Raw genomic sequence first — 14,310 nt, forward strand, 5'->3', positions numbered from 1 at the left:
CCTACTCCTGCACCTATTTTCTATGTTTCTATGTTTCATAAATGAAAACCGAGGAACCAATTTTTAGCCAATATTGCCATCTACTGATTGACTCAGGTGCAAATGTAATTTTCAGTGCTTGGTTCCATACATTTTGATCCTTCATCTAGAGATGAATTTGCCTTCTGCAATGTACAATCATAGTCAGAAGAATAATTATGTGAAACATTTACAAAATACAGATGCAGCTAACTGCAATAACTGTATAAGTACTTTAAGTTCTGTTCAGTGTAGTTTATTGTTACGTGTACCAAGTTACAGTGAAAAGCTTTTGTTGCCTGCTAACCAGTCAACAGAAAGACAATACATGATTACAATTGATTCATTTACGGTGTATAGATACATCATAACGGAATAATGTTGAGTGCAAAGTCCAATCAAGGATAGTCCGAAGGTCATCAAGCTAGTAACATGAGGATTTCAGTATAGGAGTAAACAGGTTCTTCTGCAGTTGTATAGGGCTCTGGTGAGACCACATCTAGAGTATTGTGTACAGTTTTGGTCTCCTAATTTGAGGAAGGACATCCTTGTGATTGAGGCAGTGCAGCGTAGGTTCACAAGATTGATCCCTGGGATGGCGGGACTGGCATATGAGGAAAGATTGAAAAGACTACGCTTGTATTCACTGGACTCTAGAAGGATGAGGGGGAATTTTATAGAAACATATAAAATTATAAAAGGACTGGACAAGCTAGATGCAGGAAAATTGTTCCCAATGTTGGGCGAGTCCAGAACCAGGGACCACAGTCTTAGAATAAAGGGGAGGTCATTTAAGACTGAGGTGAGAAAACGCTTTTTCACCCAGAGTTGTGAATTTATGGAATTCCCTGCCACGGAGGGCAGTGGAGGCCAAGTCACTGGATGGATTTAAGACAGAGTTAGATAGAGCTCTAGGGGCTAGTGGAGTCAAGGGATATGGGGAGAAGGCAGGCACGGGTTATTGATAGGGGATGATCAGCCATGATCACAATGAATGGTGGTGCTGGCTCAAAGGGCTGAATGGCCTCCTGCACCTATTTTCTATGTTTCTATGTGGTGGTTCAGCACTGCTCTCTGGTTGTGATGATCCAGTTGCCTGATAACTGCTGGGAAGAAACCATCCCTGAATCTGGAGGTGTGCGCTTTCACACTTCTATACTTTTTGCCTGATGGGAGAGTGGAGAAGAGGGAATAGCCAGGGTGTGACTCGGCCTTAATTATGCTGCTGGCCTTGCTGAGCCAGCGTGAGGTACAAATGGAGTCAATGGAAGTGAGGTTGGGTTGTGTGATGGTCTGGGCTGCGTCCACAATTCGTACCAATTTCTTGTTGTCTTAGATGGAGCTGTTCCCAAACCAAGCTGTGATGCACCCTGATAAAATGCTTTCTATGTGTACCTGTAGAAGTTGGTGAGAGTTGTAGAGCTTCCTAAGCCTGGTAAGGAAGCTGGGGTAGTCCATTTTTTCTCCTCCTCATTACAGACATTGGACTTTATCTCTGGACCTGGTGCACTATAATGCTGAGAACTATATTTTTCATTCTGCATTATTTCCTTTTTTCTAGCTATTGCATTTGACTTTAGCTTGATTGTAGAGTCTACCCTCGTTATTAACGAACTACCTCTTTTTAACGAATTTCCATTATAGCGGACAAAATCTTTTGTAACCGAGGCGTCCGATCGTATCAGGAACAAAGGGCCGAGTTTGTTGTTTCATTGTTTTCCTGCCCGCTACGGTGGTTGATGTGAACTTTGACTCGGTCTGTATGAATTACCACACAGTATAAACTTGTTTACAGTGTTTACTCACTTTTTTTGATTGAAATTATCATTGCAGTGATTGACCATGGCTTCCAGAGAGTGATGGTATAAAATGAAAGCATGTCGGCCTAAGTCTTTGCCAGAAACTAGTGCTAATAAAGAAGTTAGAGGCTGGTGCTAAGGTAGCGCGTGTATGTGTAGAATATGGTGAGAAAAAACAAATTGTGTCAGACATATGAAAAACAAAGTACAAGCTTACTGCATTTTCATTAAAGTTCAGTGTAGATTCTACATCTAAAACTTCCTCTGTTGGTGGAAGGAAGCATATGAGAGTTGAGCAAGATAAAAATCGAAGATGCCATCTACAAGTGGTACACACAAGAAAATTCCTGCGGTGTAAACATCCATGATGTAGAAATTGAAAATTCAGCAGGCAAACTAGCTGGGCATTTGGGAGTGGAGAAGTTTGAGGCTAGTTCTAGGCAGCTATGGCATATGCGCAGCAGTGGAGTACAGCACCAGAGACCAGAGTTGTCTCCTGTCTATGGGTGCTGTCCACATGGAGTTTGTACAATCTCCCTATGACTGCGTGTGTTTTTTCCGGGTGCACCCGTTTCCTCCCATACTCCAAGACATACCAGTTTGTAGGTTAGTTGGCTTTGATAAAATTGTCCCTAGTGTGTGGAAAGTGTTAGTGTGCTGGGTGATCTCAGGTGGGCTGAAGGGCCTGTTTGTACCTCTAAAGTCGAAAGGTAATACTCATGGTGAAGCTGCCAGTGCACCAACAGACGATGAAGAATCTTCCAGGAAGAGGCTGGGAGAGGGAAGTAATTTAGTTAGTTTTGTTTATTGTCACATGTCCCGAAGTACAGTGAAAATCTCTTGTTGCATGCTGAACAGTTCAGCTCATGTTTATTGTTTGTTTTTCCAATAACAATCAGCTATAATGGACACCATTCTCCCTCCACCTCCCAATAGTCTGTTATAAGGAGGTCCATCCATCTGTATGGCATTGTCTGATCTGATTAGATGGCATGTAATATAAAGCTGTAGCTGGGTACACATGACAATAATAGACCAGCACCAGCATCAGCACGGAACATCCTGCAGGCACTGCACGGAAATTACTCCATGGATCTTGTGGCGTGGTTCCCAGAGCAGACTGCCCGCTTGTCTGGCAAAATGCCTCATCACCAGAACTCACCAACAAGCACCAAGACCTGGCTTGGCTGGTGGTGAGGGGAGCCCTCCCAGTCAGAATCTCATCTCACTGCCTGCGCACGCTGCCCTCGGGACGGCTGCTATGGAGAGACGGTTGCTCACCTCTTTGCTGAGTGTGGATTTGCTCAGCAAGTCTGGAGGGGTCTGCAAGGGTCCCTGTCACGGTTTAGTCCAAACAGCTCCGTCACAGAGGAATCTGATTTACGGATTGTTCCCAGGGACACATTCAGAGACTGACATCAAGTGCTGCTGGAACGTCATCAACTCGGTGAAAGACGCTCTTTGGTCTGCCCGAGCTTTGTTGACCACCCAGCGGAGCGAGATGTCCGTCGGGGAATGTTGCCGACTGGCCCGCTGTAGACTGCAGGAGTACGTGCTGAGGGACGCACTGAAGCTTGGTGCAGCCAACGCCAAGGCTCGGACCACAGTCTAGGGCAAAGATTATAGAGGAGCAAGATAGACCACTCCTCGAAAAACGCGTAGTATGACGTGTGTGATCGTCGACGCCATTTTTTGAGGCATTTATTGGGCTTCCCCCACACTGTCATGGCGTCCTTATCTAAATTTCATCTCACTGCTCTGCTATCAAGTATTCTAATCGTAAATCTAAACGACCCGACCTGTCATTCTTTAGGTTCACCAATAAAAAAGAAAGGTGAGAAAATATTTTTATTATTTTCAGTCGATATTCTGTCGTGAAAATGTTATTTTCTGTTCTCCCATCAACGGCCATTGGGAAACTGGGTTTGTCGGTACATTAGAAAGTTATTAGACTTATTTTTAATAGTTCTTTACTTACCATAATAATAAAGACAATTTTAACACTTCTGTACGTTTTTGGTTTTGTTCTTGTAAAGGATTTATTTCCACAATATGGTCCGCGGACACATTAGGTCCAGTGACCAGGAGATTTCTCGAGCTCAGATTCAAGTCCGAGAATTACACATTATATCCCTCGAATTGTCGAGACATCCATCACAAGCAAAGATCACAAGCCCGCCGTGAAGAAGGGTGCAATCAAATATTATATAACTCTGCTCTATCATCTTTTGGGTGCAATGGTGGGTCGGGGGGGTTCGGTGGCGGCGGCCGCAATCAAAGATATTAGTGGAGCTCTGCTCTATAATCTTTGGTCGGAATGGGACGGCTGCGCGTTATAATGTGCTATCGTTCCACTCTCCCTCTCCCCCTTCTCCCTGTCCCCCTTCTCCCTGTCCCCCATCTCCCTCTCCCCCTTCTCCCTGTCCCCCCTTTCCCCTTCTCCCTCCCCCATCTCCCTCTCCCCCTTCTCCCCTCTCCCCCCTTCTCCCTCTCTTCTCTCGATCTCTCTCTCCCCTCCTCTCGATCTCTCGCTCCCCTCTCTTCTCTCGATCTCTCTCTCTCCCCCTCTCTTCACGATCTCCCTCCCTTCCCTCTCTCCCTCCCTTCCATCTCTCCCTCCCTTACCTCTTCGTGAGAGTTGGCAGCTCTGCTATGCCTTGGGTCCAAAAGAGGATAGAAAGAAAATACTTAATGGTCTTTGTAAGAAGATTTTAATAAGCTCTTCTACATTTAAGGTAAATTGACATATTAAAGGCAAAACGCATTTTCAATATACAGGTCTCTCCACACAACTGAAAACAATTGCATTTAAGTGATATATCATCCATTGTTCAGGCAAGTAGCAATAGGTTACAATAAACTTCCTACATATTCCAGGAATTCATCTCATAACAATGGGAGAGGCTTAAATGCATTGTAAAATCATAAATCCATGTTGACTTGGACTAATCCTTTTACTGCTATCCAAATGCCCCATTATTACATCTTTAATAATTGACTCCAGCATCTTTCACACCACCAAAGTCAGGCTAACTGGTCTGTAATTCCCCGTTTTCTCTCTCGCTCCTTTCTTGAAAAGTGGGATAGCATTAGCTACCCTCCAATCCACAGGAACTGATCGTAAATCTATTGATCGTTGGAAAATAATAGAAACATAGAAATTAGGTGCAGGAGTAGGCCATTCGGCCCTTCGAGCCTGCACCGCCATTCAATATGATCATGGCTGATCATCCAACTCAGTATCCCGTACCTGCCTTCTCTCCATACCCTCTGATCTCCTTAGCCACAAGGGCCACATCTAACTCCCTCTTAAATATAGCCAATGAACTGGCCTCGACTACCCTCTGCGGCAGAGAGTTCCAGAGATTCACCACTCTCTGTGTGAAAAAGGTTCTTCTCATATCGGTTTTAAAGGATTTCCCCCTTATCCTTAAGCTGTGACCCCTTGTCCTGGACTTCCCCACCATCGGGAACAATCTTCATGCATCTAGCCTGTCCAACCCCTTAAGAATTTTGTAAGTTTCTATAAGATCCCCTCTCAATCTCCTAAATTCTAGAGAGTATAAACCAAGTCTATCCAGCCTTTCTTCATAAGACAGTCCTGACATCCCAGGAATCAGTCTGGTGAACCTTCTCTGCACTCCCTCTATGGCAATAATGTCTTTCCTCAGATTTGGAGACCAAAACTGTACGCAATACTCCAGGTGTGGTCTCACCAAGACCCTGTACAACTGCAGTAGAACCACCCTGCTCCTATACTCAAATCCTTTCGCTATGAAAGCTAACATACCATTCGCTTTCTTCACTGCCTGCTGCACCTGCATGCCTACTTTCAATGACTGGTGTACCATGACACCCAGGTCTCGCTGCATCTCCCCTTTTCCTAGTCGGCCGCCATTTAGATAATAGTCTGCTTTCCTGTTTTTGCCACCAAAATGGATAACCTCACATTTATCCACATTATACTGCATCTGCCAAACATTTGCCCACTCACCCAGCCTATCCAAGTCACCTTGCAGTCTCCTAGCATCCTCCTCACAGCTAACACTGCCCCCCAGCTTAGTGTCATCCGCAAACTTGGAGATATTGCCTTCAATTCCCTCATCCAGATCATTAATATATATTGTAAATAGCTGGGGTCCCAGCACTGAGCCTTGCGGTACCCCACTAGTCACTGCCTGCCTAATGAAGAACTCAACCATATTATGGTCACTCTTGCCCAAGGGGGCACGTACAACAAGATTGCTAACTAACCCTTCCTCATTACTCAATACCCAGTCTAAAATAGCCTGCTCTCTCGTTGGTTCCTCTACATGTTAATCATATGTATAAATATATATGTATGTGTATATATGCATGTATGTGTATATATGCATGTATATGTATATGTGTGTATATATGTATGTATATATATGTTTATATGTGTATGCATATAAATGTATCCATATGTATGCGTGTATTTGTATGTGTGCATATGTATGTGTATACGTATGTATGTATGTGTATATATGTATGTGTATATATATGTGTGTATAAATATATATATATGCATATATAATTACTATATAATTATATATATAATTGCCTTTATGGTTTATGTATATCATCTTACAAGACAAATAAATTAATAGTGATTATTTAAATCAAAGTTGCTTCTGATCCATGAGAATAAACTTAATTATCTCTAACTTGCCTCTCACACACAGCCACACATTCATTTAAATATATAAAATATGTATATGTTAAATTTAATTTTGTACAGTGTGTGTTAAAGCAATACAATGCAAGGGAAACTACGCAAAGGAGGGGGCTGTTCCCGCTACAAGATACTTGAGGATCTTTGCTTTGGATCAAAGATTATAGCGGAGCTCTATAATCTTTGCTTTGGATCACAGCGAGTGGCATGGGGAACACAACGGAAGTCGCGTGTCGCATTAAAAAATGGCGGCCGTGACGTTCCGTCACGTACAGGTACTACACGCCAGTCCATTGGATTTCGGAGGAGTGGTCTATCTTGCTCCTCTAGGATCTTTGGTCTAGGGTCCTTCCGCTGCTGGACATGGGGGGGGGGGGGGGGGGGCAGGGTGTGGTGGAGATGCCCCTCAAAATAAGGGAAGGGATCCCATGCCAGTGGGCCTCATGAGTGGCATGGGTGGGGGGGATAAACTTGTGCAATGTGTGTAAAGATACTAGTATTTTTGGTGTAAACAGTAGTGAATGCAGAGCCTCCGAGATGGTGCATGAATGGTTTTGCATGGTTCCTGTATTGTATATATTTATTACATGAATAAAGACTATTTTAACATTTTTAAAAAAAGCACCAACACCAGCACCAACTGTCTGCCGCGAACCGACTTCCCCGACCCTTCCGCGGAGCTGGGGACGGAGCGCTGCGGCCGCCGTCGCCGCTGACGAGTGCAGGCGGCGCCGGCCCGAAGATCCATAAACCCCGGCTCCCGGTAACTCCAGGCCCCGGCTCCCGGGCCCCGGCTCCCGGTCACTACAGGCCCCGGCTCCCGGTGACTCCAGGCCCCGGCTCCCGGTAACTCCAGGCCCCGGCTCCCGGTAACTCCAGGCCCCGGCTCCCGGTCACTCCAGGCCCCGGCTCCCGGCCACTACAGGCCCCGGCTCCCGGTAACTCCAGGCCCCGGCTCTAGGCAACTCCAGGCCCCCCGGCTCCCGGTAACTCCAGGCCCCGGCTCCCGGCAACTCCAGGCCCCGGCTCCCGGCCCCTCCAGGCCCCGGCTCCCGGTAACTCCAGGCCCCGGCTCCCGGTCACTCCAGGCCCCGGCTCCCGGTCACTACAGGCCCCGGCTCCCGGTCACTACAGGCCCCGCTCCCCCTCCTGGGGTCACCGCTCCCCTGGTGACCGAAGCTCAGCTCCACAGGGGCCGGGCCCACCCACCCAGCCCCGCTCTCCCCCGGTCACCAGGACAACTCCCCGCCCCGGTCTAGGCCCAGCCTCCCCGCCCCTCCCCCCCGGGGTCACCTGTGACAACAGCTCCGCCTCCCCGGGTCACTGGCCCCGGCCCGCACCAGCCTCCACCAGCCTCCACCAGCCTCCACTAGCCGTGCCCTTCTGCCCGGGTGTCCAGGCCCAGCCCCAGCCCCCGGGCAACCATGTCTTCCCGGAGCCTGCGGAAGCTGCGCGGGGAGCGGGTGCAGGCGCCGCTGAGTCTCCCCGTGGAGCAACGACAGGGGCAGGAGGAGGAGAACGACGAGGAGCAGGAGGACGAGGAGCCGCTGGAGCTGGAGCTGCCCCCGGTCCGCAAACAGCGCCGGAGGAAGAGGCCGAAAGCGGCGGCTGGAGACCCGCAGCCTGCGGTGAGCGGGGGGTGGCCGGGCTGGAGGGGTTTGGGTTCCAGTTGGAGGGTCAGGTTGGGGGGAGGTGCAGGGAGAGGGGTCAGTGAGTGGGTTGGGGGTTGGGGGTGTGGGGTTGGGGGGGGGACGTGGAGTAGGGTCAGGGATTGGGGAGGTGAGGGGTGCTCAAGGGAGGGGGAGTCATGAAGGAAGGGATGAAAAGAGGGATAGGGGGGGTGGGTGTGGTGTAGGTGGAGCGGTGGTCGGGAAGTGGGGTGCAGGTGGAGCGTGGGTTTTGGTTTAGATTTACAATGTTCACCTGTGTACAGTTCAAAGCTTTGTTCTGCATGTTGTCCAAACAGGTCAGATATACGTATGTCAATGCAATCGTCAAAATCAACTACAATAGATAGAGCAAAGGGGAAGATACAGAGTGTAGAAAGACAGTCCAATGCCTGCAATGGGGTAGAAGTGAATCGGACAGTTTCCCAGGTTATGGAAGGACCTATAAGAAGGGACAAAACTATTCATGAGTCTAGTGAAGTGTGCGTTTAAGCTGTTGCACCTTCTGCCAGGCAGGAGCAAGGAGAAGAAGGAATGACCGAGGTGGAACGTCTTTGATTATGTTGGATGTTTACTGAGACATGGTGAATTATTTTTTAGTTTAGTTTAGAGATACAGCGCAGAAACAATCCCTTTGACCGACCGAGTCCGCACTCACCACCGATCTCCGCACTTAATACTAATTAACACCATCCTACACACACTAGCGACAATTTATAGCTACATCAAGCCAATTAACCTACAAACCTGTACGTCTTTGGAGTGTGGGAGGAAACCGAAGATATAGGAGAAAACCTACACGGTCACAGGGAGAATGTACAAACCCGTAGTCGGGATCGAACCCGGGTCTCTGACGCTGCAAGCGCTGTAAGGTAGCAACTCTACTGCTGTGCTTTCATTGCCGCCCAATTAAGCTGTCTATGGTGGGGAGTTTGGCTTGTGTGTTGGACTGGGCTACATCCGCATCATCTGCAATTTCTTGTAGTTTTGGGCAGAGCTGCTCCCAAACCAAGCTGCAATGTAACCCAACAGTATACTTTCTATGTATTGGAAGGAACAGCAGATGCTGGTTTAAACTGAAGATGGACACAAAAAGCTGGAGTAACTCAGTGGGTCAGTGAGCATCTCTGGAGAAACGGAATAGGTGAAGAAGGGTCTCGACACAAAACATCACCTGGTATGCTTTCTATGGTACATCTGTAGAACTCTGTAAGAGTCATTGGAGACATGCTGAATTTTAGAACTTACATGCTGAAGTAAAGGCATTGATGTTCCTTCCTGTCTGTCACTTCAATGTGGCTGATCCACAACAGATTATTGGTAAGATTCACGTCAAGGAACCTGCATCTCTCCTCCATTTCCACTGCGGCACCATTGATGCTGACTGGGGCAATACTCCCTGCTTCCTGAAGTTGATTACTAACTCTTCATCTTGCTGACATTGAGGGAGAGGTTATTGTTGGGACACCCTGTTAGTACATTATGTCTCCGTCATTGTTCGTTATCTGTCCCACCACAGTCATGTTAATGTAAACCTCTAGATGGTGTTAAGGCAAATTTGGCTCTGCAGTTGTGAGTGTGCATTGGCAGTATATTAGGGGACTGAGAACACATTCTTGTGGGGTACTGGTGCTAAGAATCATTGTGGAGAAGCATTGTCACCCATCCTCACTGATTATGGTCTCTGGATAAGAAAGTCAAGGGTTCAGTGGCAGAGCGGGGCACTGATTCCTTGTTTCAGGAGTTTGGTGATGGGTTTCAGGATGGGGAAGGGAGATAGAGTGGGGGGTCAGGAAGAAGTGCAGGGAGAGTCAGGAAGGGGGGAGATGGAGGGGTATCAGGAAAGGGAGAGCTAAAGGGGTCCGGTGAATGAATGTTCAGAGTTCTGGGTGCGGCAGTAATCAAGTGCACTGGTTTCTCTTGGATTGTGTAGAAAGTGACTGTAGGTGCTGTGTTATACTGAAGATAGACATTTTATAATGAAGATAGACAAAGTACTGGAGTAACTCAGTGGGTCAGGGAGCATCTCTGGAGAAAAGGATGGTGGTGTTTTGAGTCGGGACCATTCTTCAGACTGAAAGTAGAGGAGAGGGAATTGGAGATATCACGGAGGGAAGGCAATGAGGGATGGTCTCACAGAACTGCCGTCGGAGAGAGGAGGAGAGCTTCTTCACAGTAGGCATACCTTAAGGAGATTTTGTCGTGGAGCAGACAAAATGTGTACCAAGGACATTTTGTTGGCTCCACCACGAAACCTCGTGAAGGTTTGCCTACTTTGAAGATGCTCTCCTCTCTCTGGGAGTTCTATGTGACCCTCTCTCACTGCTTCCCCTCTGTGATACCTCCAGTTCCCTCCTCTCTACTTTCAGTCTGAAGAAGGGTCCCGACCCGAAACGCCACCCATCCTTTTTCTCCAGAGATGTTGCCTGAGTTACTCCAGCACTTTGTGTCTATCTCCTCCTCCCTGATGGTGCTGTCTTCTTCAGTATTGGAGTTGGAGCGTATGGAAAAGTTTTATAGAATTATGTGCTGGGGTCATTCACCATGGGATATCCACTCTCAGCTCCAATTCTCTTGTGACTGGTCATCGATGATTGAAGGTGTGAACTTTGATTTTACCAGGACTTCTTGGTGCCGCACTTGTTTTTACAATTAGTAATACCACACTTCTTGAATTTGTCTCTTGTGCCTATGTTTGGACAAAGCCTGTGATAGGGTCTGAAGAGGACTGATCCTGGCAGAAGCGAAACTGGGAATAGGTGTGCAGGTCATTGGTGAGAAAGCACCAATTGATAAATCTGATAACACCACCTTTCATAATTTGATCATGGAAAGATGACTGATACAGGGGTGGGTAATGAACCAAGTTGGATTTACCTGGCTTTTTATGAACAGGACTTATCTGAGCAACTTTCCGTATTGGTGGATGGATACCAGTATTGTAAGTGGAGCAGTTTGATTTGTGTGTGACTAGTTCTGGAGTGCAGAGCTTCAAATGCTATCATTGAGTTGTCACCTGGTCTTGTGGCTGTAGCAGTTTCAAATACTCTCGCCCGTTTCCCAATGTGGAGTGATTCTAAGTATCTGAAGGTTGAATTCTCTGGTGTGAACCTTCGGAGGAAGCTGAGAGGAACACCCACTCGACACTTGTGGCTGAACCTGGTTGTAAATGCTCTCAGCATATCCCTTATGCGGGGCTCCACTACTATTGATGATCAGAATATTCTTGGGTTCTCCTCCCTTTGACACTCTAATTGATTGCCATTTAGGACAGGATATCGCTGGACTGTAGATCGTTGATCTAATCCAGTTTGTTCTGGCATCTCTTGGATCCATCTATTGAGCACTGTTCTTATTGCTCAACATGAATGCTGTTCTGTGTTGCAGCTTTGCCACGTTGACCTTCATTATTTGGCCCCTTGCGTGCCCTCGTGCACTAAAATTAAGGATGTGCCTGTTCATGAAGTCACAGAATGTTGTAGAGTGGAAAAACGACACAATGCTGGAAATGTGAAATTAATACAGAAACTGCTGGAAGCTTTCAGGAGAGTGAAACGTATCTGACATTTGTGGTTGATGACTCTTCATAAGAATTGGAATACGGTCTTTAAAAAACTCAAGTTATAATTGCCAGAAGAGTAAAAAAGAGGTGGCAAGAATAACAGGGAGGTCTGTGATAGGACAGAGAGGGGCACACATGGTGCAGTTTGATGAAAGAGGGTGAAGAACATTTGGAGGGGATGTAAGCAGGAAGAGATGAAATGCCGCAGGAGGAGAACAAATTGTATGCAGTTCAGGCACTAGATTGATTCCTATGATGGAGTAATGAAGTCACAAAGCACGGATTTTGTGCTTGCTTAGTCCATGCCAGCTAGAAAACACCCATCTATACCAATCCTGTGCTAATCTCATTTTATTCTCTCTGTATTCCTATTACGTTTTCACCCCTTTCCCATCATCAACCACTTGCTTGCACACATTTACCATCCTCCAGTAGACAGAAAGTGCTGGAGAAACTCAGCGGGTGAGTTCAGCATCTATGGAGAAAAGGAGTAGGTGACGTTCCGGGTCGAGACTCTTCTTCAGACGGGTCGCTGATTGGCGGGAGAAAACCCAAGCAATCATGGAGAGGATGTGAAAACTTCTTGCAGACAGCTTTAGAGGTCGGCGTTGAAGATGGGCTAGACATGGGCAAATGGGACATGGACGAGTTGGGCCGGAGGGTCTGTTTCCATGCTGTATGACTCTGAGACTCTATTACCACTAACTGGAAAGATCTGGAGAATATCTTTGGAATTGAGTTGCTTGCAGTTTATCTTGTGGTCTAGCGTTACTATCTTTGCTAAGCCTTGTGCTTTATGGACATGATTAACCAGCTCTCTTATTATTGCCATGTAATTTAGTATTTGTATGCCTATTTTGCTTTATTGCAATGGGTAAATCAAAATGCTAACATTGCATTTGTGCATGCACCAGCTGTGAAGTCAGGAATCCATTCATCTGACTTTGTGCTCTGCTCCTGGACTATTCATTATATGCTCCTCCTCCTGCAGTGTAGTCACTAATTGCGGCCTGCTCTACCGAGTGGACCAAGTGAGGTGGAGGTCTTCAAGACCGTAACACTATCATACAGGGCAGCAAAAGGACATTAGCGCTGTGTGGCTAGCATGGGCAAGGACCTAGATCATGGAAATTGGCCTATTAAATCTGGTGACCGTGATTGCAGACTATGAAAGTCTAGTATTTGGTAAAACAATTACCACTCAAAGATAAAAGTGCAAAAAAACATATTCAAGATTCAAGGGGTTTATTGTCACGTCAGTTCCATACATGGTACAATCCTGTGTGAAAATCTTGTGCTGGAGGATTCTGTACAGTAAATTTAACTGAATTATAAAGTGCATGCGTTAAATTATAAAGTGAACATTAAATTATAGACAGAGTCCAGTTCAGGTGAGTTTCAGGGCTGGTTGGTTCAGCAGCCTGATTACAATAGACAATAGGTGAAGCAGTAGACCATTCGGCCCTTCGAGCCAGCACCACCATTCAATGTGGTCATGGCTGATCATCCCCAATCAGTACCCTATTCCTGTCTTCTCCCCATTTCCCCTGACTCCTTTATTTTTAAGAGCCCTATTTAGCTCTCTCTTGAAAGCATCCAGAGAACCTGCCTCCACCGAGGCAGAGAATTCCACAGACTCACAGCTCTCTGTGAGAAAAAGTGCGTCCTCGTCTCTGTTCTAAATGGCTTACCCCTTATTCTTAAACTGTGGCCCCTGGTTCTGGTCTCCCTCAACATCGGGAACATGTTTCCTGCCTCTATCGTGTCCAAGCCCTTAACAATTGTATATGTTTCAATGATTACCTGGGGGGAAAAGCTGTTTTAGTGTGTGGTGGTTCGGGAGCTGATGCTCCGCTACCTTCTGCCTGAGGGCAGCCGCGGTTCGCTCCGGGTGGCTGGGGTCTTTGACGATCCTCGGGGATTTTCCAATGCACCGCCTGGAGTAGATGTCCTGGAGGGAGGGCAGCTCGCAGCCGGTGATGTGCTGCACCATCCGCACCGCTCTCTGCACGGCACTTAGCTGCCATGCCAGGTAGAGGTACAGGATGCTCCCCACGATGCCTCTGACTTAAATGTTTGGTTTCTATTTCAGCAGCTGAATGAAGTCAACGTTGAGAACGATGAAACACTGGAGGAACATCCGACCGATGAACCGAGTAGTATAAACGTGACGCTCAAGGACTCTCTGACCGAGGAAGACGACCAAACTGAAGCCACACTGGATGCAGAAAATGAAGAACCAGAAACAAAAAATGATGAGTTGGAAAATAAACCTGACACTTTGCAGGTACTTTGACAATATTTCATGCATTGAACTCTGCCACTAATTAAGTAATATGTTGTGAATGTGAACATTGGTCATTAGAGATGAACATGGAAACTGGCCCTTCAGCCCACTGAGTCTGCACCAACCAGCAATCAACCAGACACTAGACCTGTCCTACCACACGAGGGACAATTTACAGAAACCAATTAACCTTCAAACCCGCACGTCTTAGGAATGTGGGAGGAAACCAAAGCACCAGGTGAAAAACCATGGGGACTCGGGGAGAATGTACAAACTCCGTA

At 46.9% G+C, this 14,310-nt stretch overlaps 1 protein-coding gene across 2 annotated transcripts in view; it reads left to right on the top strand.

Annotated features, from left to right (window-relative positions):
* Positions 1 to 7,768: 7,768 nt before the first annotated feature.
* The window catches only part of tcf25 (transcription factor 25 (basic helix-loop-helix)), a 50,895-nt gene continuing 44,353 nt past the window's right edge, over positions 7,769 to 14,310 (top strand). The window contains exons 1-2 of one of the 2 annotated variants that reach the window (XM_055649042.1): positions 7,769 to 8,141; positions 13,838 to 14,029. In XM_055649042.1, the coding sequence (XP_055505017.1) occupies positions 7,938 to 8,141; positions 13,838 to 14,029 (396 nt within the window). In that variant the 5' untranslated portion in view covers positions 7,769 to 7,937. Of the gene's footprint in view, positions 8,142 to 13,834; positions 14,030 to 14,310 lie in introns of both variants that reach the window. The other variant, XM_055649041.1, reaches the window with a different exon arrangement.

The sequence above is a fragment of the Leucoraja erinacea genome, chromosome 17, assembly GCF_028641065.1.
Source record: "Leucoraja erinacea ecotype New England chromosome 17, Leri_hhj_1, whole genome shotgun sequence".
Taxonomy (NCBI): Eukaryota; Metazoa; Chordata; class Chondrichthyes; order Rajiformes; family Rajidae; genus Leucoraja; species Leucoraja erinaceus.